The sequence below is a fragment of the Acanthaster planci genome, linkage group LG05 (genome assembly GCF_054643075.1).
Source record: "Acanthaster planci isolate LZ-2023a linkage group LG05, COTS_SCS, whole genome shotgun sequence".
Taxonomy (NCBI): Eukaryota; Metazoa; Echinodermata; class Asteroidea; order Valvatida; family Acanthasteridae; genus Acanthaster; species Acanthaster planci.
In genome coordinates this window covers 7,756,102-7,783,629 of record NC_141781.1, presented here as the reverse complement: position 1 = coordinate 7,783,629, position 27,528 = coordinate 7,756,102, and the positions used below count along the sequence as shown (strand labels likewise).

At 40.7% G+C, this 27,528-nt stretch overlaps 1 protein-coding gene across 2 annotated transcripts in view; it reads right to left on the bottom strand.

The window, feature by feature from the left end:
* dapk1 (death associated protein kinase 1) overlaps window positions 1-27,528 on the bottom strand; it is a 91,189-nt gene that overhangs the window by 16,110 nt on the left and 47,551 nt on the right. For both annotated transcript variants that reach the window (XM_087136468.1, XM_022249506.2), the window contains 2 exons: window positions 2,052-2,189; window positions 762-860 (listed from right to left, as the gene is read on the bottom strand). In XM_087136468.1, the coding sequence (XP_086992594.1) occupies window positions 762-860; window positions 2,052-2,189 (237 nt within the window). The remainder of the gene's footprint in view (window positions 1-761; window positions 861-2,051; window positions 2,190-27,528) is intronic.

The window sequence follows — 27,528 nt, the reverse complement described above, 5'->3', positions numbered from 1 at the left end:
ATCATGCTTTATGCAAATTGGCTTTTGCATGGATGAAATATTGAACTTGGGATAAATGTTCCAGTAGAGCTGAGGGGTGTGATGTGTCAACTGCACAAGGCAGGTGGTAGATAGGGAAGGGACTTTATTCATTTGTGAAAGTGCAAGCACTACACACATGTACGTTCAACCTGAAAACAAACAAAAGGGTTAACTCTCAGGAATGGGCTGAGAAAACTCTATGCTCCATTAAAAACTTATTTAACAGTCAATGTTTAACCCGGTCAGTTGCCAGGTAGGGTTTAATAAATGATTGGATACCAGTACGTAAGCAGGTGCCATTTCTCTGTTCTGCGCAATTGCCAATGCTATAAAGTATCCTGACAAGCTAATTGAGCAAAAGCAAAAACTCAAACTTGGAGATCCTGATAATATTGGATTCTTGGTAGAATGCCAATATTGTTTTGCAAAGTCAACCAGAAATTGTACGATCCCAACAAAGATTAAACTAAAGGTATTGGTGACACACATATTTCTGCACACCAGGACCCAACACTGTTTCACTTAAGAACTACCAAGGGATGCTACAGATATGTTTGAGGATCGTTTTCAACAAAAAAGTTCTCCCTGGAGGATAACAATGAATATTTTTTGCCTTCTCTACCTGTTTGTCGGCAATCTAAATGTAAAACGGTAGCAGTGTGAAGTAGTTCTAACACTAGTGGTTAAAGACAAGCAGCAGCTGAGAGGAAGAAAGGACTGAAACACTTCAGAATTCTCACCTTATCTTTGATATCAATCTTAGCTCCTTTGGTTAGAAGGTAATCAACAATGTCCAAGTGGCCTTGTCCTGAAGCCATGTGCAATGCAGTTTCCCCATGCTACAAGAAACATGGAAGAGAAAAACAAATTCCCCACTGAAAGGTATTCTTCTCACGTTGTCTCCAGAGCTGTAATCTGCAGAAAACTGTTTGTGTGCCTGTGGAATTTCTGATCACGTTTGAATGAAAATGGTTCTTAAATGCAGTGCACATGTAGTATTATATTCCCTTTGGTGCTGATGAGGATGGAGTGACTTGAATAATTCAAAGTGTGCAACAGGGCCTACAATACATGCATATTCATATTCATGATAATTGCAAGATTTGTAATGTGCTTTCCACAACGTTTCAAAGCGCCATTATTATCCCTGCACATTGGGCTCACACATCATCTGAACATTCCTGAAATCATCCCAGCCCCCGGGGGAGTATACTAGCCCAGTGCTGCCATTTCTGCGTAAACGGCTAAACATAACCATGTCTCCCCTCACAGGTACCCATTTACTCCTGGGTGGAGAGAGGCACATACATGTAGGAGTGACTTGCCCAGGATCAAAACATGCTGCCACCAGCTGGATTCGAACCCTTGACCCTATGATCAGAAGCTACAAACTCTAACCACTAGGCCACATGCCCCCCAAGGGTACATGTATGTACCCTCAGGTTACATTTACTTTCAGTCCATTTCCTCTAAATCAACTTACCTTGTACTGGGTATGTTTTTTGCGATCCCTAAACACAAACATGTTTGTGACATGAAAACAATAACCAAAAAACATGTTAAGGTGCGTGGCCTGCAAAAACCCAGAACCAGCCACAGGTCCATCAGTTTATTTGAGAGTGGACATAAGGTCCTACTCAGCCTTTGACTGACCGCGGTGAGTTGTTTCGTATAAACTTTAATCCGTTTGAACAGGCTTATTCAGGTTTTCCCTTGCCTAACAACATCTTGTCCCATTTCTTGCCGAGATCGACAAAGTCTGTATGGTCTTATTCATATACAGTCGTCTTTCTCATAATGGCATACTACTACAGACGGTATAAATCTCCTCCATTTCGCGCCAATAACTTACAACGTTTAACATAACGCGAGATGTGTCTTAGGCTGAGTAGGACCTTGTGTCCACTCTCAAATAAACAGGTGCATGGTCTGCAAAAACGCAAAACCAGAAACAGCTACGGGTACACCAAGTAAAAGTGGTGATATACGCAGATGGTAATATTCTACGAGTGCAATGTTTCTAGACAAACCTTGTTCTTCTGATCGGGGTCGTAAGTTGTGAGATTCTCCACCAGCTCCTTGATACCCGGGAGGTTTCCGTCCTCCACTGCATGGAAGACCGCCATCAGAACAAAAGACTCATCGTTGTTCTCAAGTGGGTCGGAACTCTACATCCAGACAGAAAGATAAATGCCGAGACAACTTTTAGCAAAAGTCCTTCAGAACTGAATATGTTATTTGACGTGGAGCCTTTGCCATTTCTGACGGCTATAACTGGCTGAAAAGAAATCAATGAAATGAAGATGAAAGAACTCCCACAGCCCACAACCTATAAGAAATGTTGCTCATTTGTTGAGCATTGGAGAAATTCCCGGATTTCGGTACGCTCATCTTAACTGTGGAGAAAAAACTGATGTCCAAAATGTAATATGAAGGCCGTGTTTGTTTCACATGGATCTGGATCACGATCACTGGTCTGTTGTTGGTCTACGGACACCAAAACCCACCTAATGGATGGTGTGAACCAGTGTAAGGATCACTGATCGTGATCCAGATCCATGTGAAACAAACAGGCCCAAAGAGTCTATACCTTAGAGTCTTTATCCTGCAGTAATCATGACAGACAACAATAGGAATGAGGCAGTGTGTAATGCAGATACATCAAGCAGGGCATCTTTGTACCGGTAGTGTGGTCAATATGCATGCATGCTACCGCTGCACGTCAAACAAAAATCGATTCATGTTCACGCCTAGACTGGGCAACTTTGCACCAATTTAACTGAATGCACCAGACACACACAAAATTCAAGGTTGCAGTAAACTAACTATTCCTGAAGAACACCAAGGTAATCAGTCAAGCAAAATGGGAATCCTTCCAAATGCACCTGTGTTATATAACGCTGCCAGTCTATCCATGGAAAACAAGGTAATTCTAAACATCCACGCACACTGCCCAGAGCCTGTCTTTTAAAGCAAATGCAAAACCTTTGCTATTTTTAAATTACAGCCAAGGCTATAGGCTGGTTCAAAAATATGACCGGTGGCCAGCTTATATCCTCTTACACCCACACTATCAAGTCCATGTAGATGTGGTGTTCAGCCATGATGTTGACTGACTCCGTAAGTGGGTTGGGTTGCAGTCATCCCACATGTCAATGTATATGTACCCATGGTACATATAGGCAACAGGAAGCACATAGAAAAACCAAACCTTGGACCGGAAACTCAAGGCTTGCAACAGCACCACCAGAATTTAGTCATAGTTCTAAATCAGGTTTGTTTTGACATTTGAGCCAGTTGGTGATCCAAGGCCTTACTTTTCCAGTGAAGTGCATGTACACGCTTATTCCTCACCCAACAAATGTCACATGGCAAACTGTATACTGTACATAAACATCTCTTATTTGTTTTAAATCAAGATGAGAAAAGGAGACACTGAACAGATGTATCTTGACTAACTACACAAAGTTTACTCTTAAATGTCAGCTAGCAACTACCTACTAGTAGAAATTATTATTACCGCTAATGGGTCGTTAGGGAGACATTCCCATGAGAACGTGCACAAAATTTTTCCAACTTTACTGTCCTATAATTCGATATTCCCAGATCTGATCTGAACCAAACTTTGTATGTTTTCAATTTAGACCCTAATCTATCATCTCTCAAAATTTGGATGGTAAAATTCGGCCTCCTTCTGGTAGTTTGAAAATAGGGAGACACTGAAATGTCTCCCTAAAAGCCAATGTCTCCCTAATGCTGAAAAATTTACCACAAAATGTCTCCCAAATGACCTATTTGTAAATATATGTTAAATGCTGAATGTTACTGGGTTCTAATCATCCCTATGGCAACTGTCACCAACAGTCAAAAATCTGCACAGCGTAAATATTACACTTCAATTATGCATGTTTCCACTGCTGTAGGTGTAATTCTGGTCATAAGAACATTTCCTCTGACAGAGACATTAAAACCCTGTAATGCTACCATATCCTTTCAGATAAATGTGCATACATGTGTAAAAATTAGGGCTGTTCAGCAGCAACACAGCGATATTATCTTAAACATCCCTGCTCCTCTATAGGCACTACCAAAATCAACATCCAACCCAGGATTCTGGCCTTGGCTGCCAGAAATTCGACTTACATGTACGCTGTTTCTCCTGGTCAAAGAGTAGCCAGCCATAAGCATCATCAGCCTGTGGTGCAGCATTCACAACTCTTCCAGAATGGTCAATAAAAACACAAGTGCTGTTCACATCACCTACGATGACTGCACCACAATTACTGTGCACCAATTATTGATTGCTTTTACCGCACGCTGCTGCTAGGGAAATTCACTAGTGTCTAATTCTGTCCATTGATTTCTTTCCTGTTTTTCTGGTTGCTTTCACACAGTTAGCAACCTTGGAGGAAGGGTAAAGATTAGCCAGGGTATTAGGTCCAGTTATAATCAATGCAGTGGATTCTGCCCGACTGAGAACGAACAGTTCTAGCCTAAAGTTATTCCACACTCACTAAAAATTAAAGCTAATGTTACATGTATCCCAAAAACCTGTGCTTGAAGTGTCTGAGATCAGCCAGTAAGTTATCCAGTCCTACGGAGAATCAAGGCAAAGGAGCCAGACATGCAAGATAAAAGATACAAGCCTAACTCCTGACAAATTGCTCAATTCTGCAAGACAAAAATTCAAACCTAAACTAAAGTTATAAACGGACCAAAGCAAAACCAACATACAAACCAAACAAATCATTTATTTCAACATCCACTGACAGCAAACCCTGCTTGACAGCTGCATTGAATAACTATATCAAAAGATTAAAAGCTGTTCATTTCTCAAACTCACTTTCATTTGATTGAAACGTTTGACAGAAATGAGTACCGACCACGCACACATTTCTAATGAGGTCTTCAGGATGAATGAAAAATGGAAGAGTTATATAAACAGACAACCATGGCAACACTTCCATTACCTTCCCAGGGATGCTCGAGGAAGGCCAATGACCCATGAAGCACAACTAACTACATGTATATAGACCGTTGGCTCTATACAGGTTGTCATTTACCATGACACACATAAAATTATCCAGCCACTGGGCAGGGACAAAGCCTGAAAGTATTAAGTCCTCATTACATTTTAGAAGGACAAACTCACCAGGTAAAAACTACCCCCTGATACTTCTAATGAGAGCTGAATGAAGCAGCAGTGTAATGAAATTCAAATCATTATTATTAGTTTGAAGCATATGATGTGATTTGTGGCGTTAAAAATAACCATTTCAGGAAAATATACAACAGGTTCATTGGAATGATTTGGAATGACATTTGCAGAGATATACATCTTATAACATATCAATCAAGTGTACAGGATAAAGACATGCTCAAAACTTAAAGCAAAACTTCCATAAATTGATGATGCAAATCAGACAAAAAAAGTTTCCTGAACAACAGAACACTGCGTGCATGGGTGTCACAGAGGTGGAGTGAAGGGGGGAAGGGGGCACCCCCCCAAAAAAGGAATCAAAATAAAAAAGGAGGGAAGCAAACATGTTAAAAGTGACAAAAAGAACAACCTCAGATGCTGTTACTTGTTTATCGGATGGGTGCTTTACACACCCCTTGGAAATTTCCCCCAGGGAAAAAAGTGGTCCCTCCCTGGGAAAATATCCTGCAAATGCCCATGACCGTGAACTTAACATAATGAAAATTAGGAGCTACTGCCAGTGACTAACTAGGAGTTGCCAAAGCATCAGCAGTAACAATGTGCACTTTCACCACTAGAGCACTCCATCCTGAGAAACTGGAAAGCATGATGCTGATATGAGAGAGGGTTTCCCTGAACCATGCAGTCCATCATCAGATTAACGTGGACTACCAATATACAAGTACATTATTAATCATTTCTGGTTATGATACCAAGGATTCCTCAACAGCACCCTAGGCACTGTAGCTTGGAAGCCAGAAGAAACCCGTCATGAGAAGACAATGAGAAGCAGTCACAGCTTTAGAGGTAAGAGGAAAACCCTGGAGTAATATTCTGGGTAAATCCATGGAATCAGGTAGGGACTAAAAACCCAATCCACAAGTGGACCGAGCCAGGATTTGAACCTGGACCGCAGAGGTGGAAGGCGAGGAAAGCACTACTATACCAACCTGACTCCACCTAACATATACGAACCAGAAGCTGGAAAACTGCCCAACTATTTTCCTTTTCACACTAGACAAATCTCGGGGTTGACTCAGGGTTGAAGCAGGGTTGAAAACTGGCGGCGATTCACACTTGAACATCAACAACATCCCTGAGATTGACTCCAATCCTTTTAAAGTGTGAAAACAATGCTGAGTTGAATGCAAGGTTGAAAAATTCAATTTTCAACCCAGGGCGGCCATGGGCTTGCCCAGGGTTGAGTTCAACCAGGGTTGACAGGCTGTAGTGTGAAAAAGCTTCATTACAGACTCAGAACTACATGTACATGTACACACACATGGTAACGTGTGAAAAATGACACTCCTGGTGGGTAACCACCACCTGATACCTTCAGCATGTACATTGTACCTGTAGCCTCAAGCACGCTTAAGCATCTTACAGAGTCAATGGGAAATCCCAGGATGAAAACCTCTGGAGAAAATGAATTCTAGAGGAAATACTGGGAAAACACATGTACTGAGATACAACGAAGAGCTGGAGTATGAATTTACTCAGGTTTGCATTATTCAAATTTTGCAAGACCAGCATCAAATGGCAGCAACATTTCAACTCCAACTATCCGCCTGGAGCATCAGTCGAACAGAGCCAGGTTGGTAGGGAGTGTTCATTTTGTTGATAGCAATGTGACCATATATAATATGTGACCTGATAATTGCACCCTCTCTCGGTCCAGCTTGGGACTCATTATTCATATTTTGTTAGCCCGTGCCAAAACGAACAAAATATCGGTCAACAGGTAAAATGTCCAACAATCAATGTGTGAAAGCATTTGCTGTCACACTGAATATACATGTACGTGTACAATGATCAGTTCCTGAACATGCTAAAAAGATGATTACTACATACAGTGAAACAAAATTGGAATGAATGTGATTGTCACAATGAAACAAGTGTTTTACTCGCAGCTCACCAACCATCTCAATCACATAGGAGATAAAATGGCATATGAGAACTGACAGAGTACCAGAAAGCGACTTACCCACGGGTCTCATGGGTTAAGTGCTCTGGGCCGTTTATTATTGGATCAATAAAAATTGTTTCATTTCAAGAAGAGAATGCACTAACATCCTGAAGAAAAAAAAAAAGGTCGGCAAAATTATCGGCCAAAATTGTACCCCTTTAGTTTTTTCACAGCAAGGTCAGTTGCGCTTCTTTTTTGGACAGGTTGGCTCTTCTTTATAACCTACATGAAGTTACATGCATTCAACTTGCACAAGGAAAAATATCTCACCCCGGCAAGTGACAACAGATATGCAGCACCACAGAGTCAGAGACTCAAATGCCCTCATAAAGCTTCCCTGGATAACGGAAAATGGCCCGACTTCCATATGAAATCTAATTGTAAAAACCTAATTTGTAAACCCTCTCTCTTCATCAGAGATGGAATTAAACGCAAATGTACCAATTAATCAAACAAAATGATATCCACTGAGAGGCAGTGTTCATTACACAGCCAATAGGATACCAGCTTCTAACAGGCTCCTTGATGATTACACATTGGCCGGTACCCATTTCACAAATGAACCCCACCCGTGTGTCATCAGTACAGTGCTCCGCCATTCAGTCTCTCTAAAATGCCAGCGGTCACTGGCTTTGCTTCTCGCCCGTCTTTTCTGAACAAAGGAGGCGGAGGAGGAAATGGGGGGTGTCAGATTCCCCGACGATAAAAACACGTCCTTCCTGAAACCAATAGACCAGCGGACTTGGAGAGCCAGATGATAGGAACAAATTCTTAGGGTGTAGAAAGGAGTGTGCATCCCCTCCGGCAACACTAATGTCATGCGCAGGCCACAAAGTGTTTGGATTCACGCTTGCTTTGTGAACCAAATCAAAAGTACGATGCATGATTCATGAGGAGCACAAAGCATGTGCCGCTATTCTGAGGTTTTCACACAATGCAAACTATCGATCAGTTTCATTCTCAATAAATCCAATTTTTTTACCCAAACTTCTTCACCCTTGCCAAATTTCCATTAAAATGTGACTCAGCCAAGGTTTCATGAAGTCAAAGGCTTTTTTTTTCTTTTTGTGCTTATATCATTGGTGAGGTAACCTCTCACACCTGCGAGTATGGAGTTTGTCAGACAGTCGACCATCACTGACTTGACTGTCCACGTTATCACCTGCAACATGGTGCCCATGATCTACCGGATTTGGATAAAAAGACCCATCAGGGCCCAATTTCACAGAGCTGCTTTAACAGGTAGCAGAAAAATTGTGTTTACTATAGCAGAAAAGTTTGCTAACTTTAAGCACTATAGAGGATTCTTAGTCACATGATTTTTGACCGTTAGCATTCAATTCACACAGATGTGCGTGGAAATGAAAACACAGTCAAAGTCTCTCAGAATTATAGCATACATGGATATGAAATTGTCAAAAATACATGCACCTAGATTTGAACATGCACATGCCTCCATGGACGTGGCCGGTATCAGTACACTTCCTGAAATGCCTTCCCCCGTCATGTTACATCAAATGAAACCACTATTTTACGGTGAAGCTTGGTATGGTTTTGCTTACAATTGGGGGCGCATAGATATTTCCATTGTTTTGTCACTGAGTATTTTCTTAATTGTTTCCTCTTAGGTAAGCATGTCTTTTGCCATGCGCACTGCTTAAGGTAAGCATGTCTTTTGCCATGCACACTGCTTAAGGTAAGCATGTCTTTTGCCACGCACACTGCTTATGGTCTCTATGAAATACACAGTTCCTCCAGCCTCTGTTGGTATAAAATTCTGCACTTAAAGCAGCGCCGTGAAATTGGGTTCTGAAGACTGAAGGATGCACAGTTTGAACAGTACCATGGAAAAGATGACAACTCAGCTATTTAAGGTCATCACACTCCCCACTCGGGATCAAGGTTGATAATCTCAAATGTCTACTGGAAATCCAAATTGTTGGATTTCATTCCCAAGACGTACTCTTGTGTAATGGTACTACATGCACATTTGCTTCTGCTCTGTGCCCAGTAACCACGCCAAAATCCAACATGTTGCATCATGTAAAATGTGCCTGACCAATTGCTAGTACAGTCCTACAATCATGGAGTATGTCAGTCCCACAGGATGCTGTTGCTAGATAGCAAAAGCACTCAGTCAAGCGTAGAGCAAAACAGATTAAAGCATATACAGAGAACACACATGTATATATTGGCAAATACACAGTACAGGTACATGTAGCAGGTAATAGCTAATTCAGCTGAACACAGTATTTTGAGGGAACATGTAGGCTTAATCAAACAACCATTTTGCAAATCCCCCAAAAGTCAGGGAATCCAAAGCTTAAACCCTCGTGTAGTGCTCACAAAAAACCTGTATTAATAACTGGAAGTCAAATTGGCACAAAAAATCTGTTTTGATGTTACACATAAGAATGGAAAACTACACATGAGAATGGAAAACTACACATGAGAATGGAAAACTACACATGAGAATGTGTAAAAAAAACTGAGAAAAATCGACGTATCAGAAAACAAAGACATTCTGAAATCCACAACTCAATGTGGCTTGCTGGAAATAGTCTATGAAAGTGAGTGAAAGAGCCCTTTCCATCAGTGGAGACAAACATGCATATTCCCACGGGTTAAGGATTTTATCTTCCATATTGCAATCCATTACGAACTGTTAAGCAGTGCTATCACCCCTCTGACGCTAGCCTATCTGTTAGCACCCTTAGCCCCTGATGCAGCAGACTGCTAGGGGTGATTCATGCATTATTTAAGCAGGGTAGTGGGCAGGTTTAGATAATGCTGATGCGCGACAAGGATAACAACAAGTACTGTCGAGTTTCACGTGTCTGTACTGGTTTTTTTTTAAATCTCTGGAAGTCAGACATTTTCCTTCTAACACTGGAAAATGGACACTCTTTCCTGATGTGCATTTATGCTGTTTCGAGGGCCCACTAGGTCTTCAAAGATCAGAAAGGGCCCAGCCTGACTAACAGGCTAACTGAAGTACACTCCAAAAGCAGAAAATTTTTCCACAATGCCCTTTCTGCCATACATCTACCCATACACATAGCTACATTTCTCTGCAGAAAGGTTTTTGGTTCTGCGGAGATTTATAAAGCAAACCAAACTTTGCTTTCATTCCATCCTTTCTGCAGACAATTCAATTATTATCGCAGTATACCTCAACAATGGAATATGAAATTTTATATTTCACCTACATGTATTTAGCTGCTATGTACAGTAGTGCCATCGAAAATTGACCACAGTGATCAACAATCTTGTACAATATATCTCTTCAGGATATTCTACATGTAATTAAATTTATGCATGCATTCTTTATGGAACAGGAGCCCATCTCCTGCTTATGCAAACCCAAAGGGAAGACAAGTGAAGCTTCACTTGATATAAATTGACAATTAGGTGGATGTATACAGCCATAAATGTGAATTAATAAGGGCAGTAAGTCACATCTGATCAAATTAATGAAGCAATGAATTTTCAACCACAAAAAGCATCCCATCAAGACAAGCTAAGTCCTTTTGGAATGGAATAAATTCAGCAGTATTTAACCTTACAATCTCCTGGTATGTTTTCAGTTAGATCCACACAGTTTGCTTTTACGAGGGATAAACAATCCCTAACAATCAACTTGCAATCTGTATATATCTCAGAAGAAAATTGATTGCTCGACAAATACAGGTGAGTTACTTTATCTCTCTCCATTCAGCTTGCTCAGCAAATTAAAGTATCCTTTGCTTTCAATTTAGACATATCTTCTTGAATCGAAATTGATGGAATGTTTTCTCAAGAGTTTTACTGACTGGCTGACAGCTACATGTGATGGTGGTGCTTACGATTAAAGTGCGCCTTTCAGTTTGGAAATAAAATTTCATGCAAAAGCAAGATCCCCTCTTTCACAGCTGTTAGTGAACTTGTACAAAAGTAACCTTAAAAAAACAAACAAATATTCACTGAAGTCCCGAGAAAAAAATCAGGAAAATGATGAAGTTCTAAGCTGGAAAAGACTTTGAACAGTGGGAAGTAGAAAAAAACAATGAAACCAGCTGATCCCAGGAATTTCTACTATTGGTTATTTTGGAACCTGCATGTATACACCAGTACAATTACATTTGATTGATGTAACACAGTGTACATGTACGCATTTATGTACATTGTAGTAAGACAAAACAAATAAATCACTAAGTCATAGAGGGATTTCACATGAGCACCGTCTGCGCATATCCCCATCGAAATCAAGGCTCTCTGTGTTTTACTTTGTCACGCGCACCCCTGGAGTCGGCACAGTACATGCAGTATCCGGTTTGTAAGTGTGATGCCACTTCAGCTAAACCACGCCCACTGCACATGCAGATACACAACCATCGCAGGTACATGTACATGTACGTTAGTTCGCGGTAAATTGCTGTTATTTTTTCATTTGATTTTACGTGTCGAGTCATCCTGAAAGACTCTTCCACAAAAATTTGCAGCCAGAAAAGTCTGAATTTAACATACCTTTATGTATTTTGTGTCTTGACTCCTTACTTTCAATCGTCTGATCCTATTAAGAATTGAAGCCGACACATACAGCCTCGTTTTCAAATGCAGAAGTGCGCAGATCGACGCTAAAAGCGTCGTATTAGGATCCCTCTATTGAAATAAGTTTCCCTGATGAGTATAAAATGCTCAATAAATTCTTCAATTAACCAAGTCTGTGTGTATCGTTTGCACAAAACACAACTGAAAAAGGGCTTTGACATCAACAAAAAAAAGGAAAGTCTACACAGTATTGTTTCCTACACATTATCTCACCTGAAAGTCAGCTGCTTTGAGGGGCATGACTTGAGGTTGTGACTTCTTTCTTTATTGCAGAAGAGCACAAAATGAAGACAGTCTGCTGTCTGACAGTCCCACGAAACACGGCAAATATTCAGCACATGAGAAAGAAGGCATTCAGAGACTAGCAACGGCAGAATAAATTATTCCTCAACGGAGGGCTACGGCCAATAGCCGGAGTTGTGCAAACTCCACCGCTCTTCTGCTGACCTCGCTAAGCCGAGAGCAGCTAGAAATCAATGGAGGAGGGATGCTTCCAGAGGATGGTGCACTGGTTTCCACTCAGCCGTGACACAATCAAGATGCTTGGCTTCTGTGCAAACCATGACCAATCAGATGCGACCAAAACTGCACCAGAGCACAACAAGAAGCTGATGAATTCACCAGGGCATCATTTAGCAGCCGGTGTTCAGGGCTAGACTGGGTTTCAGAATGGCAGAAGCTTGGAGAAGACTACTGAAAATGTGTGATGGGGAAAAGGGGAACAATCCCAAATATAATGAAGATTCCCCTCCCCCACCCTTTATAAGCAGAAGTCACCGCAGTGAATCATGCTCATGACTTCAAATCACCCTTTTTACGGCTTATTAGCCTAGCTATTTTTATTCGTCAAAGTGTCAATCAATCTAAAAACTTGCACTCCCATGCGGGCGGTGACAGCAGACATTTGGTGCCTTCACACGAATTCTTGCTGTACATGTACATTAGCCACTGCCATCACTCCCAGGTGATCAACTGACATTTCAAGTTTTAAATTTTTTTTTTCATTTCAAGTCTAAAATAAACACTAATTTTGACTGGCCTAATTAATCCTTGCGAAGACTGTGCTGTAATTTATTTGAACACTTGAATGCTAAGCTCCATGAAGGCAATCACAATCCTAGCTGATTACACTTACAAAGCCAATCCCCATGGGCTGTCAAAATTCAAATGAATCAGAATTATAGTTCTTGAGTTTAGAGATCCGAACTTCACTTTGATGATATTTTTCCAAACTGGATTTTGCTTTTCATTTTTTTTCACAACGGCCCTGTTCCAATTATTGAAATACCAGATAAATTCATGGCTAAGGCCCCCCCAAGTCTCCGGTTTCTGGTCACCGCGCACATCGCCGCAGACCTGCATGTTGGCAAACTGAAGAATTTTTTTATTTTGCATAAAACCAATTCCAAAAGCCGCTAAACTTATGCTACGGCATAATTTTAACGTGTTTTTGATGGGTGGGGTTGAGTAATTTGTACGGTGAAGGAATCCCCCTAGGCCTCCATACATTTCAGTCAGGCACTCTTATCAGATGACATCATTCGTGTATCTTTACACGAAGGCCGTGTCCGAATCAGTTGGCAGCGGCTTGATATTACGCATGATCCTATGGGAACTGACTGTGGATGCTGCCAAATACTCGGTGTAATTCCGACTATAGCCAATTGATTCGGATACAAATTGAAAACACTTTTAAGCAACAAACTGTGAGGGGCCAGTCTATTTCAGTGTCGGTGAGGCAGTGGCGGTACATAGTGATGCAGCGCATGCAGTGGCGATGGACATCGCTATGACAATACATGTAACTCATGCATCGTCACTTGCCAAAACAAAGGTAGATTAGAGTGAGAGGAGATTTATTTTCTGAGCTGAATTTTTCCCCCAATATTTTATGTGCAACTTGTTTCTTATAAGATAAAACAGAAAACAACGTGCACAGTACATCATTTACCTCATGAGAATTTTATTTTCATTTTGACTCGGGAACTGAAGTGTTTTAATTAATTTTTTTCATAGGCTATTTGACATGCAACTTTGTTTCCTCTACGCTAAAGCAGAAAACTATGTGCAAAGAATGTCACCTCATGAGAATTTCATTTAAAACTGGAAACTGGAGCTGAACATTTATTTTTCACATTTAATTTTTCCATGGTTGTGCTACTGTATTTTAACAAGCTCAATCTTGCCAAGAATTGAAGCCTCTTGTTTGAGTGAGATGACTGAAACCATCACCTCTTGTCACATTTTATGGTCTTTTTATTAATTCAAAGTTGTTAATTCACTCTTCTCATAGTACTAATAACAAGGCCATGCGCTCTAAAGTACAATGTACATCACTGCTACGGAAAAAAAAGAGGGACAAAAAAAACCAAGCCCGTGACCAGAAACCAGAGTTGTTTTTTTTTAGGCCTACGATGGTAAGGTCACGATGGAGCACACACATGCCTGACGAAACCATCGAGCGAGCAGCATCAAGGGATGCCACCTGTGATTTTGCTTCCACTTCAAGTCAGTCCTCAACTCTTGATGGGACGAGAATGCCATCAAAACATCCTCAGCCCATTTCAAAACAGGAGTACATGTGCATACAGGTAGCACGACTGGCAGTACACCGCAGTGCAAGGCTCACAGGTTACCAACAATTAATGATGGTAACTGGGCAGTAATTATATGTACAGTGGCTGAACTATGCTATATGCAAATGACGAGAACAAAGGCCAACCTGCATGTTTGTAGAGGGTTTACTCTTTCTTCGGTGGGGGTGTGTTATCCGAGAAACTGAGGTTTTGTAACCATGGAAAGGATGAGAGAGCTGTATCAAATTCCCAGACTATGATGAAGGTGTGAGGACATACAAGTCCATGTGTATACAGTGTACGTGCATAGGTGATGCAAATTGCATGAATTTTTGTGGCAGCCATTTGTTATGCATTTTATCTGTACAAACCTACCTGTAGAATTCACATGTTAGAATTTTAAATTCTATAAATTCCTAAGGTGGGATAAAGACAGCATCTCGTGAGCTACATGTAGTCGATAAAATTTGTTTAAAAGTGGACAGGAAGTAGATATTTTGCCTAAGTTGAAAGTTGTGGAGGTCTTTGACAAAAATTCAAATGTAATTCAGTGAGATTTGAAAACCAAACAATGAATTTTAAAAATGTTATTACACTTATTAACCTTTCAGATTCATTCCAGTACACATTCCAGAAAAAAGACATGACAGCACAAATAACCTGACAAACTGCAACTGGCCAAACGACGTACATGTACACGGCATACAACTTGAAGTCCCACATATCTTTACTAGGCATTGGACTAAATCCATCAAAATCCAGCATTCCCTGTGTAATCCACATTGCTTGCTACAAAGTCCACCACTGGTGTGGTGGTCTTTGATGATGGACCTACCGGTACTACACATGGTAAGACGTGATGTCATCAGCACTGTTGCCATGACAAAATGCACTGGCAGAACTCTGGGCCCCCTGGACCAAGTCCATCATACTCTATCAGCATCTAGTCACCTTAGGCTTTCTGGACAGAGTCTATCAAAATCCCCCTAAAAGGGGAATGGATTTTGATGGATTTGGGGTGGTTTGGGTTGAGAATCAAACCTGGAAACTTTTCGACATTTCCAAGGTAAAACAAGAAATTACCACAAGTTAGTACACAGATTTTTCAGACACTATCATGAGGTACATGTAGTTGCGTACACCTGTTCCAAGCAAACTCTAGATTATCGATGAGCTAATCATAAAAGATGCTGGGACACACGGCAGTAAAGTGACTCATTTATGTATCACCTGTCACAACCTCTACCGGCAAGTAATGCCCAGGGCAGGGGGGTTGACAAACTAAAAGAACTGACAGCTAAAATTAGCAGGATTGCTGAGACTACAGGTCCAATTGTCTACAAGAGCAGTGGTGATCAGGAGTCTCGGGAAAAGCTTCATGGAAAAGGAAGCACATAGGAAGAACTGTTTGACTATTAAAGGCTGCTTACATTGAAACATGACAGACAGAAATGAAGGTGCATCCATTGCCAAGCATGGCTCCAGAACCAAATTTTTGGGAAGGGATTTCGATAGGGATGGGGGGCTTATGTCGGTTGTGAAGTTACCCATACATTTACACGTAGGTTGTTTTGTCTTTTTACATGCTGTGAGAAAGGTAAATGAAAGTCCTACACATCTATCTCATTTAAGCAAAAAGAAACAAAAGATTTTTCTTTTCCATGGCCAGGGCGTATCCTTGCAGTAGAATGTAAGCCAATGACAAGATCTTTATATTCAAAGCCTTACTTTCAACTAACTACCGGTTGTCTGCTTGTTGCAACTGCAAATATCAACTTTTCTTGAGTATCTATTCCCCACAGGTATTTCTCTCCAGTATTACATCATACTTATAAAAATATAGTAGAACCTAAATAGGCTATAGTAGAAACACCAGGCAATAAGTAAAAACGAGCAGCAGGCACTAATACATGTATATATACTCACCATACTTGCTATCTCAGGCTGGGCCATTTGAGTATCTCTAGTTCCAAACAAACAAGCACAGAGCGCTTCTCCTTTTTTTTTCAAAGGAAGTGGCAGCTCAAGAGTGCTGCCCGAAGACAAAGGAAAGAAGACCTTGCAAAACAACTTCACAGGATTGTAAGCGATCCCACCGGCAAGTGGTGTCCATCACATCTAAAAGCCGGGCTGCATGCACACGTACGGTACGTTCCAGGCTGAGTGTCAGGCACGCGAGCTAGAGTCTATCTGGCTCGAAGTACGAGGTGCCTGCACCTTTCATTATGCCGACTGCCCTAACGTAATAAGTGTGACCTGCGGACAGTAATAACCATGCAGCAAATACACCAATTAAGTCAGCTACCTCCTGCACACTGGCGGCACAAATTGCAGCAGAAACAACGACAACGGTCGGCGCTGAAGGGTGCAGATGTAGTTTCCGCAGTGCAATTCAATCGTGAGGTCATTTCCACATTTTGTACATTGTAGTTTTCAATGCAAAACACAAAACAGCCCTGCAGTTAAATGCTGAGGATGATTTTAACTATCCAGTGACAAGGAAGCAAGACCCTGTAAACACGTACAAATGTATGCATGTATTATACACGTGAGTACCCTTGACAGTATTGACAAGGCGGCTAGAACTGCACATTGACAAAGCAAGAGATGTCTCTCTGCACAGTTCTACAGCATGAGAAACCAGTTTTATGCCATTTCCAATGAACAGACCCTAGGCTACAATCACAGACTCCATCCTTCTGAGTGTTTCTGACCAAAGTTGCAATTAAAACACTGAATCCCTGACAGACAAGGTACATGTACAACCAAAGGAACGTTGAGGAACCCAAGACACTACTGCACCCCCTCGGTACATGTATATTAAATAAACAAGCTAAAAGTGGACGGAAAGATCAATTTTAACAAAACACTTTTAAAGATATGAATTAGTTATGCACAATGGTACATGTAAGTCATCTTCACCTTCAAATACATGCATGTACATGTACGGTACATGTGCATGTATATGTTACATAAAAAATTTACACTTTTTACTAAATCAACTCTAGCTGAAAAGTCACAATAACATGAAATCTGAAGGTCAAATCATTATCTGACAAGGATATTCAATGTTGCATGGTTCTTACTAATGCTACATTGCAGCCTACAATGTTCAATTCCTTCTGGAGTTTACAGTGGGAGAATGAGTCAATCCTTTATAAAATAAACAGTGACTAGATCAGCACGACGCACGCAGTGAAGTTGAAATTAAAGTGTCCAAATAACAAAATCTATGAGGCTTGGCCAGTGCAATCATTTTTACAGACACAAAGGTACATGTACACATAATCTTAGAAACAGCTTAACACAGCCTCGGGCTTGTGTATCCCCATGGTCCATTAGTGTTGAGTGTAGAAGAGCATCAGACAGTGTTGTATTACTGCACAAATACATGCATGTTTAATTCATGTTTTTGAAATTTCACCCAATTTCTTTTGGGGATATTGAGCTACTTACGGTTGGATTTCACTACACTAAATTACATGAACACGTATTTAGCTTATATCTGGCGACACTGGTAAAGAAATATAATCTTCATAAACAAACAAAAGTAAGGCCCCCAAAATTCTGGGCAATGAAAAAAAAACTAGTCATGTTATAGGAAATATCACTCTGGTTATAAAACGTATCATGTGGAAACCTACTGAATGCCACTTGTACTGATTGAAGACTTTAGCTTGCTGGAAATTCAACAGCCAACGACTAGTGCCTGTCAGTTTCAACATGTAAATACGCTCAGGGTGAGGTATGCACAAGAACTGGCCAGGACTGGTAATGAGACTTGCACAACATGGGGTTGGGGACTGTAGTTTTGTAAAGGAGTCAGATTGAGGACAATCAACCTGCAGGAGGGGATCCTTACTTAATTCAGTGAATTTAATCACTGCGGAAATAGACAGCTGGCTGCAATCATATGCTACGAAACTCATGCTATGATTGATTCATAAGGGAAACCTCCTCAAAACCAACGAAAAGAGTGAATGTAGCAATATTCAGAGGGTTCAAAGTGTTCCCACAGTATGCTTACAGCTCACTACATGTACGGACATCACATGTAGAAGTTCCTTGTTACAACATGTATGTGTACATGTACATTTAGAGAAATGGAAGACAACAAATTAACAGGGGAGAGGGGCATGTGCCCCTTGGTACCCCCATTTGAAATGTTGAAAGGTGGCCAACCTATTTACTAGTCTAGCTGGTTGGCTTTTGGTGCCATCCCTTCCCCCTGAAAGAGTGTACACCACCTAGATGCTCCCCCTAAACATTTTCTCGAATTCATGCCATGAACATGATTAAGGGGAATGATGCCAGAAAGTGATGGAAAATAAAAGTAAAGGTTTAGGGAATCAAAACTGCAAAACATGCAAACTAAACGTTTATTTCTCATTTTGCCATCAGCAAAGAGCAAACTCATTTGATTTTATTTTGAGAAACAGTTCTTGATGAGCCTCCCATCCAGCCTGTCTGTGAACTGTCCATGCCGACAGAAAAATCCAAAGGACTAACAGACAATGACACGCACGAACAAACTGTGATAACAAACAAGGAAGCGGCTGCATGTTCTGCACACGGGTAATTCTTGTACATGGGTGTGCACTGGCGTGCAGAGCTTTACGATGTAGGTAACACTCCATCAGACTTTTCCTTGCACGAACACGCATCTCAAACATCCGCGCGCACACTCATTGCTTCCTCCATCTGAGATAAGAACAGGCAGAGAAACCAACATTTTGTCACTGCCGGATCTGCCCTGAAATGGTCCACAACCAAAACGTCAATATCCCTTTCCCTGGAACGTGCTCGGGAGGGGGTTTCGAAGCACGGGACCGCGTGTGTGTTCGATGGACAGACAAACTTCTTAACTTACTTAATACACCTAGTCAATCAAATAGTCTCGGGCTAGGTGTGTAGTCCTTAGACAGCAGAGCAACGCTGAAACAAATGAGGCACTGCAGATTTTATCTACAGATTTTAACCATACATACAGTACATGTACACATGCTACTCTTGCAGTGGAATTGTGTACAGTTCTTCTAAGAGGGGCTGCAGGCCAAAGGTTTCCATTAACCCAATAACATCAATTTTAATCTCAAATATGTATAGTATCAGTATCAGCAGTAAATCCAGCACCCTGCACTTTCTGGAATGAAGCTAAGAAAACGAGGGAAACCAATGAAGTATCCCTTCTGTTTAATTGCTTGTTGAATTTAAAACAGTTTCAGTTATAAAACCCTGAAAAGTTTCTCTTGTTCATTTACATTTTTTGACAGGCGTGTATCACAAAATACTTATATATGGACTGGCATAATTTGGTCACTTGTGTACCTCTATGTCCCCTCAGGTCTGAGAGTAACCATAGGAGGGTCATCACCGCATCCCCACCCCCCCAGCTTCGGGAAATAGAACCCTCGTCTGGTCAATCACAGACCTACAAGCAAAAGAAGTGCACTGGAGACCTCAGTGCCCTTCCATCTTCACAGTGGTAAGAGATATTCAAAACTTACATGTACATACATGTAGCTTTGCACGCACAACCACATGCACTAAGGCCGTATTTCGAAAACTTGTTTCTGCAAAGTTCCTTTCAATAAAAAAATCAATATATAATTGTAGTTTTCAGACACAATTCTTACCGTTTGGGAAGCTCTGCTCACATCCCACAGAACTTGTACATGTACCGGTAATTGTTAGCCCTTTTCCTCAACTAACTTTAACGCAAATAGACATTCAACTGGGAAGTAATATGTATGCATGTACATTTACAAGGGAGATTCCACATCAATGTGCTGAAGACTTTTCCTGTGTGTATTCCAGGCTTCAAGAGCAGAGACAGAACTTAACAATGTGAATCAAATGTCCTTTATACGTGCAAGTCAATGTATGTCAATCGAACCTTTCTTGGCAATCACATTAACTACATTTCAAGTTGTGTCCTTTCTCAATCTTGAAGCCAATTCCACAGCTAGAGGCATGCTTTTGAAAGCTTTTATACCAACCTTGAGAGCACTGCCAGTACAATCCAACTACAAATTCAATAACCCCAGGTCCCCAACATTATTATCCAACTATTGAATTATCTATAACGATGACAAAGAGGATTACCTGCAGTGTTACACGGGCAATCTCCCAGCACCGATTCCTTTCTCAAGCTGTCTGCACATGTACATACATGTAGCTCCGATCCACACACAACAGTGAAGTTAAGTCAATTGCTGAATTTCTATTGTGCGACCGTGGACACAGAAAAATGACTGCATGTGAACATCAGCTGTCAACTGATATTGGACTTCAGAGGCAGAAGCGACCTCATATTCATCTGTCTGATGCCGCTCACCCCCGATGGAGAACAGGCAGAAGATGGAACAGCCACGGGAATGCCACGGATGGACAACAGCCATGCAAAGCATGATTCAGCCGGGAGAGTCTCATTTCAAAAAAGACACAGGAGGGCCTTGGTGATTGAAGGAGGAATCCTGGTGGTAGGTGACCCAGATTTCTTGAAGATTATTTACAATGGAGGGGATACAGACAAATCAACGGCTTCTTCGGGACTCAAACAACGAGGGGCACAGTTTGGCCAGGCTCCCTGCTGGATTTATGCTAGTTCCCTTCTCGGCCAACCTGGGGTACTCTTCACCACAATATTACTGAGCAACTTGCTTGTGGGCATAATTTGAAGAAATGACAGACCAAATTCTAAGGGAAGTGGTTTGACAAGGTCTGCTCAAAATGCCGCAAGAAATATTTGAACTGAAGAATTCTAAAAATGTTTCATTCACCAAAAAGCATGCACACTTTTAAACTACAAATGCAGAGGAAGGTAAGTAACAGCTTCGTTAAAAAAAAAAAATTGGGGTTACTTTTGCTGGGTCAGCTCTGTGGAGAATTTCAATGGCAGGAAACAACCGCCTGTAACCTTTCAAAATCTGTAATTTAATGTATCAGCTTGTCCGCAAAATACTCTAAAACCCTGAAGCATACATCTGAACAGATATAGTACAACACATGTGTGGTAATTAGAAAACTCCTACAGTGTGGACAGTAAAATGCACATGTACATGTACCTTCACCAACACTTCCAAGCCTGTCATTCCCAATCCGGGCACTCTCACTTCCAAGCTTGTTATTCCCAATCAGGGCACTCTCAGCAGAAAGATCTGCCCAGCAGGTGAACACAGTATGATGAAAAATTCAAAGGTATTTTCAAAGTTTAAAAATTTCGAGACAGGCAAGGACTATGAAGGATTTTCCGGCATAGGCAAGGAAGTTCCCTTATTCACATGCATCGGACGGCCCCTACCCCCTTCCCCCGCCCTGCAAAAGTAGGCAAACAAAAAAGACAAACGCATCAGGGATTCTATTAAAAGCCTCTCCATTTCAGGCCTCGATCGCAGCATCCATCTGGGCTGTGATTGCAAGGTTAAATCAAGGAAAGCCCCAAGGCCTTCCACTGAATAATCGCCCTTTCCGGTGATGTGCTATAGTGGTACTTAAACCTGTCAGATAGAATCAATGATGACACATGTAGTTGGACAAGACAGACAGAGAGGCCACAAAAGACATGGTCATCACATTGAAAGATTTTACATGTATGCCAGTAGACTTGATTATCTTTGAGGAGAAACTAGGAATATCATCATGGGGATTTGGAACAGAGAGGAAGTGTCTGCAATTTTTTTTGCCTTTGGGCATTTTTTTCCCCCCTGAAGGCACAATTCATGCCACTTTCCCACGAAATTCCGGCTGACTTGCTCTATCTGCACCAAGTGCAGTTACCACAAAACTGCGTCACGCAAGGGGTCCGTCCGTACTGCGTCAGTGTTCAAAATGCCATCTTTCTTAAAATAGCATTTAACCTCACAGTGGAAAAGAATCTGATGACACCATGGATGGTGGGAAACTATGGAAAGAACACATGAGTCACCAGAGCAAGAGAAAAAATTGAAACAAGAGCTTCTTTGATTATCTGTAACAGAGCATACCTGTAGGGCTTTCCCGCATTCTTAAACAATGCTGAAACATAAAACTTGCCTTCCTGCATGCAATACAAAAATGTTTCGACCCAATCGGACATGTACTTCAGGAGATATAGTGATTTAAACGATGCCACTTTCAATGACACATGACAGGTCATCAGATGTCATCTTCACGATATCAATTTTTGTCTACATCACTTCCCTTTGTAGCTACACGCAAGGTTTCCACCTAACCGGACATTTACTTCAGGAGATATAGTGCTTCAAGGGGTGCAACTTCAATGTCACATTATTTCTTAGCTGATGAGGTCATCACATCTGATCTATTTTATGTCATAGTGATGATATTGTTCTGACACGACACACTCTTGGGTCAACTGGACTAAATATGCACCCAATATGAAGTCAGTCAAATGAATAAAAGTGCAATAAAAGATGGAAGTGATAAAAGAGTCGCTGACAATTGAAAAACGTATACAAAACCAACACAGAAAGACTAGACCTTTAAATTCGTGTCATGTGATTTGCATTTGAATCCAAACATTTCTACAAAATATTGCTTGATATTTTAACTCTTGGGTATATTTGTAATGAAACAAAGGAAAAAAATTAAGATTTCTCTTTTGTTCTAGGGGTAATCCTCGGTTGCAGTTGAGAACCGCTCAGTCATTAAGATCGATAGCAGTGCGTATTCGAAAAATGTGTACCAACCTAAGGAGACAAATTGCAACTTTAATCTTATATCGCATGACCCCCTGATGACGTCATTATGATTCTGTCCTGGGACCCTCTGTAACTGGTGGGTTAAGAGTGTGCACTCAGTGTAAACTCAATCAGCTCAACTATAGTGCCAAAGTCGAGCTATTGAAAAACGTGCACAAAACCTACAGGGAAAATTAAATATTCAAAATTCCATTATAAATCACGTGATGACATTATCATGACCTCATTATTCATGAAAGACCTTTGCTTTATGCCCTTTGACTGTATAAAGTGTCAATGTCATATGAAATTGTTTAATGCCAAAACTACCGATGAGAAAATTTATGTACAAAGTCTATGGTATTTGGGCCAGGAGACCAAGGAAAAGATAAAAGAAAAAAATCGGTACAAAAAATGGTGCCTTTTCTGCACTATGCACAAAAGCCAAAAAAATGGCAGCTAGACATGTTGATGAACTCAGTGACAAGGAAAAAGATACAAAAGTCTCATGAATGCAGAGAACATGCACTTTCAGAGGCAAATCTAAAGCAATAAGAGGTGAGATAACTACGAGAAGCTAAAGAAACAAGGACTCTGACACAAATGCTTCGATTATTGGGAGTAGGAGAGAAGCAAAGCAACCAAGAAAGTGATAAAGAGGAAATGAAACCAAGCACAATGGAATAAATATGATAGAACAAAACATTAAAAAAAGAAATGAGAGTTGACGAGGAGAATGAACCACTTCATACTTGTAGGTAACGCCTCCAAGACAATTCAAAAGGTGAAACCCACTGATGGCCTGACCAAACATCTAGACATGCCCTTTTCAGTCACCACATAAAATGTGACTGATAACTGCAAGAATGTGTAAATCACTGCCCCTTCCTCTGTTTACTCACAAAGTACTTGATTGGAAACCTTTACCCTGAAATCTTAATATAACTCTGGGGTAAATTAATCCCTTCCGCTGCAGTCCTCCAGATTTAAACATGAGAAAAACTTTCAAGAGTAAAATGCCCAAAAGTGAAAAGAACTACTTTTTTGTGCTGTCTGTCTCTTTTGTTTTTATTTCTCTCAATTTTGCTCCCCAAAAGCTACAAAAGCTCATTCCCAAAGGTTCAAAAGAAGAAGGTTAATTGCTACCATCAGGGGCCAATTTCACAGAGCTGCTTCAGCACAAAACTGCTTAAGCGTGAAAAAAGTGTGCTTCAAAAAACAAAGCTTACCAGCTCAAACTCTATGTGATTGTTATGCTAACCAAAAGACAGCTACAAGTAAATACCATTCCAAAAAAATATACATGTACCTCACAAGGAGTTTTGGCTGGTTACCTGATTTATCCAGCAAAATTTTCTCGTGCTTAAGCAAATTTTGCGCTTACGCAGCTCTACCGAAATTGGCCCCTGGTGTTCCGCATTCTAAAAGTAAGTGAAATACTAGCACATGGAGCATGGACACAAAGATTAATAACAAATCATCTTAGTTCGAATTTGAAGTATGAAATAAATCAGGTAAAAAGTTAATAACCATACCCTGACCAAACTGAAAAAAGAAAAACCACACCCAACAACCTGTGACCGTATGCCAATTTTACATTGTGAGCCGATGCAACAAAGAAGCTATCATCTCTAATATATAAACAGCATACAGCCACTTCTGTATAAATGCAGTGCATTGTTAGCTAGAGGCTGTTGGTAGCTATCCATAGCCAAGTAAGAGGCTTACATGCGCTTTCCAATGGCAGGAAACTATCCACCGAGTCCCAACAGGAAAATGCAAATGTAAGCAATGCACGACATCATTATGCTACAGGCCTATTTGGACTCCGCTTACTGTTTCCACAATGTAAAATAAAACAAGGCATTCAACAGAGGGCGCTATTAAAAGTGTACTGACACTTATATCATTTTATTTTACATGTCCATATGGACATGTCCCTACTGCTACTGCATGCTCTTTATCTTCTCAAAATAAAGAATTCTAATTCTACAATAAATGCTGATGTCCCAGCATCAAGAGAGATGCTTATAAATAGCAGACTTGTGACCCAGCACATGTACATGTACCTCAAGTCAAGCAGCGACGACAGCCCTTGCCGCACTAACTTCAGAGCACACACGCATTTAAATTCATATTCTGGCCAGGCCCTACTGTACGTACTTTATACACTGTGTTCTACAAATGTCCCCTTTCTAAACTTTAAAGAACACAAAATAAACGTAAAACGAAAGTCAGTACATCATTTTATTGTCTCAAGTGAGCAGGGGTTAAACTTGCAGTCAACTCTCCTTAGTCACCAAACTGTTGTGCCACTTACGACAAAAAATGGCAGCCACAATCAAAACTAGGGCAAGCCTAACACCATGGATTGTGGGCAAACATGAGCAAAGTCACAACATGTTACACCTTCCAAAACCTAAAACCAACTTCTTTTTTTATCAATTGCCAACAAAAATAAACGTGTGAACAAGTCCACAGTAGCCCCTTTTTGGCTTTTATACAAAACCCTGTTGTCTTATTGACAGGCTGGTGCCATGTCACTGCCAAATAACTTGGGGTGGAAACTTCATGATTATTTGTGGCCTATATGTACCTAAACACATTGCAGAGATTGAAGTCACTTCTCTATTACCAAGGCAACACCATGTGATACCAATTTTCAGTGGTTGCCAGGGCTCTTATGTCTCTATGGCCGTGTCCGAAATGGGCTTTCAGAGCTACGGGTAGGTCTATTGTCTACGCATCTCCACGCATTTCCAATGGAGCTAAGACCTAGACCAAGCTCTAGACAAGAGATTCGGATGCAGCCTGAATCAACTTGTCTGGCTGTTTAAATGTGGGCTGAAAACACACATTTAATTAAAGAACTGCTAACTGTCAAATACCCAGAAATACATGGACTGCACTGTCACTCACTTTTAATAAGGCGCACACAATAGAGTTTCACACAAGTCTGTAGCCATGTAAATAAATCAAACAATGATCTAAATAAAAAAGCTTTAGAATATGCGACTTGTTTATTTTTAACGTACATACCCTGATTGAACAGACATGTATAACTTAAAAATTATATTTTTTAAATTCCAAATTTGATTACAAAATTCTTGCACGTCAGATGGAACAAACACCTCATGTACATGTAGACGTGGTTAATTCAGTCATATCTGCATGTTTGTCATGCTCTAGAAAAACCAAGCCATGCAAGTTTAGACTAGCAACTGTGGCATTCTACACTTCTTCATGCGAACTGTCAAGCACACTCTCATCGTTACTGTTCTTGAATGACGAGCTACATGCAGCCTCGGTTTGGACAGAAGTGGTGTCGTCAGGAGTATCCGGGTCCTTTGTTAGCAGGGATGACAATAAAAGCAAGAAGCGAAACAAAAAACACAAAAACAAAAAATCAATCGCATGGCAACTAAATCAAGATGAAACTGAGCGAACTTCAGATATGCCAAAAAAAATTGGAAATTCTTCTGAAATCTTCCATTTCTTTCTAAATTTGTATGAGTCAATGCGTCCTTTTCATCAACTTTATTATTTCTTTCTTCAAATTTTTAATGGATAATGGTGTTCTCCAAGCAAAAAAACACTCAAAACCGAGATATTCATTTAATAAAGTTCACATATAACACTCAACTTTCAATGTTTCTCATGTGATGACAAACAGAACACTGTCATGAAAAAATGTGTGGTGTACTTATTCAATATGTAAGGACTATGTACACATATGGGGGTTCCATGACCTGTTTAATGCCACAAAGCAAATTGATGGTTTTGGTGACTCAAATACCTCACAACCATGAAATGAATGCAAACCTATCATGAGCTGTACACGTATACATTGTAAATGGAGGTGACTGCTAGATGTTGGCAGACATTTAGATATTCTCTCTTCTGGCACATTCAAGCCTACTCTGAGTAAGCCTCACATGGCATGCTTTCTCTTTGATATTTAAACCATGCTGAACCCAACAAGGTTATGCAGGATTTCAATGGTCCCTAGGGGGTTAGGGTTTAGTCTTTCAACAACTACCTACACGTACCAGCACCGCGCTGATATCCGTCCCGAGTTGAAGTGCACCCCCAATCAGCAAAAGAAAGACAGCTGGCTACAAGCAGGTTCTTGCATGCGTTCTGCATGTATGCAAAGACCATACAAGCCAGAATAAATTAGTGACGCGTACTCAGCATGCTCTGCATCAAACGCACATATACTTGCGCGCCTCATGGCGCGCCTATGCGGTGAGCACTAAAAAAAATGCCCTCTTTTGCTCTGCTCAGAGTGGATACAAAAAAGCCCTTATTGTTGAACTTGTCAGTATAGTGTTTAAAAAAATACATCAAAGATCTTGAGCCTTGTTTGATTTACTGATGTGCTTGTTCACATAGTTTCATTTTATCTGTTTACTACACTGTAGGCCTACTCATTTTTAAAAAAGAATAAACAAACATGGATTCAGAAAATGTAAAGTACATGTACCTGGTTAG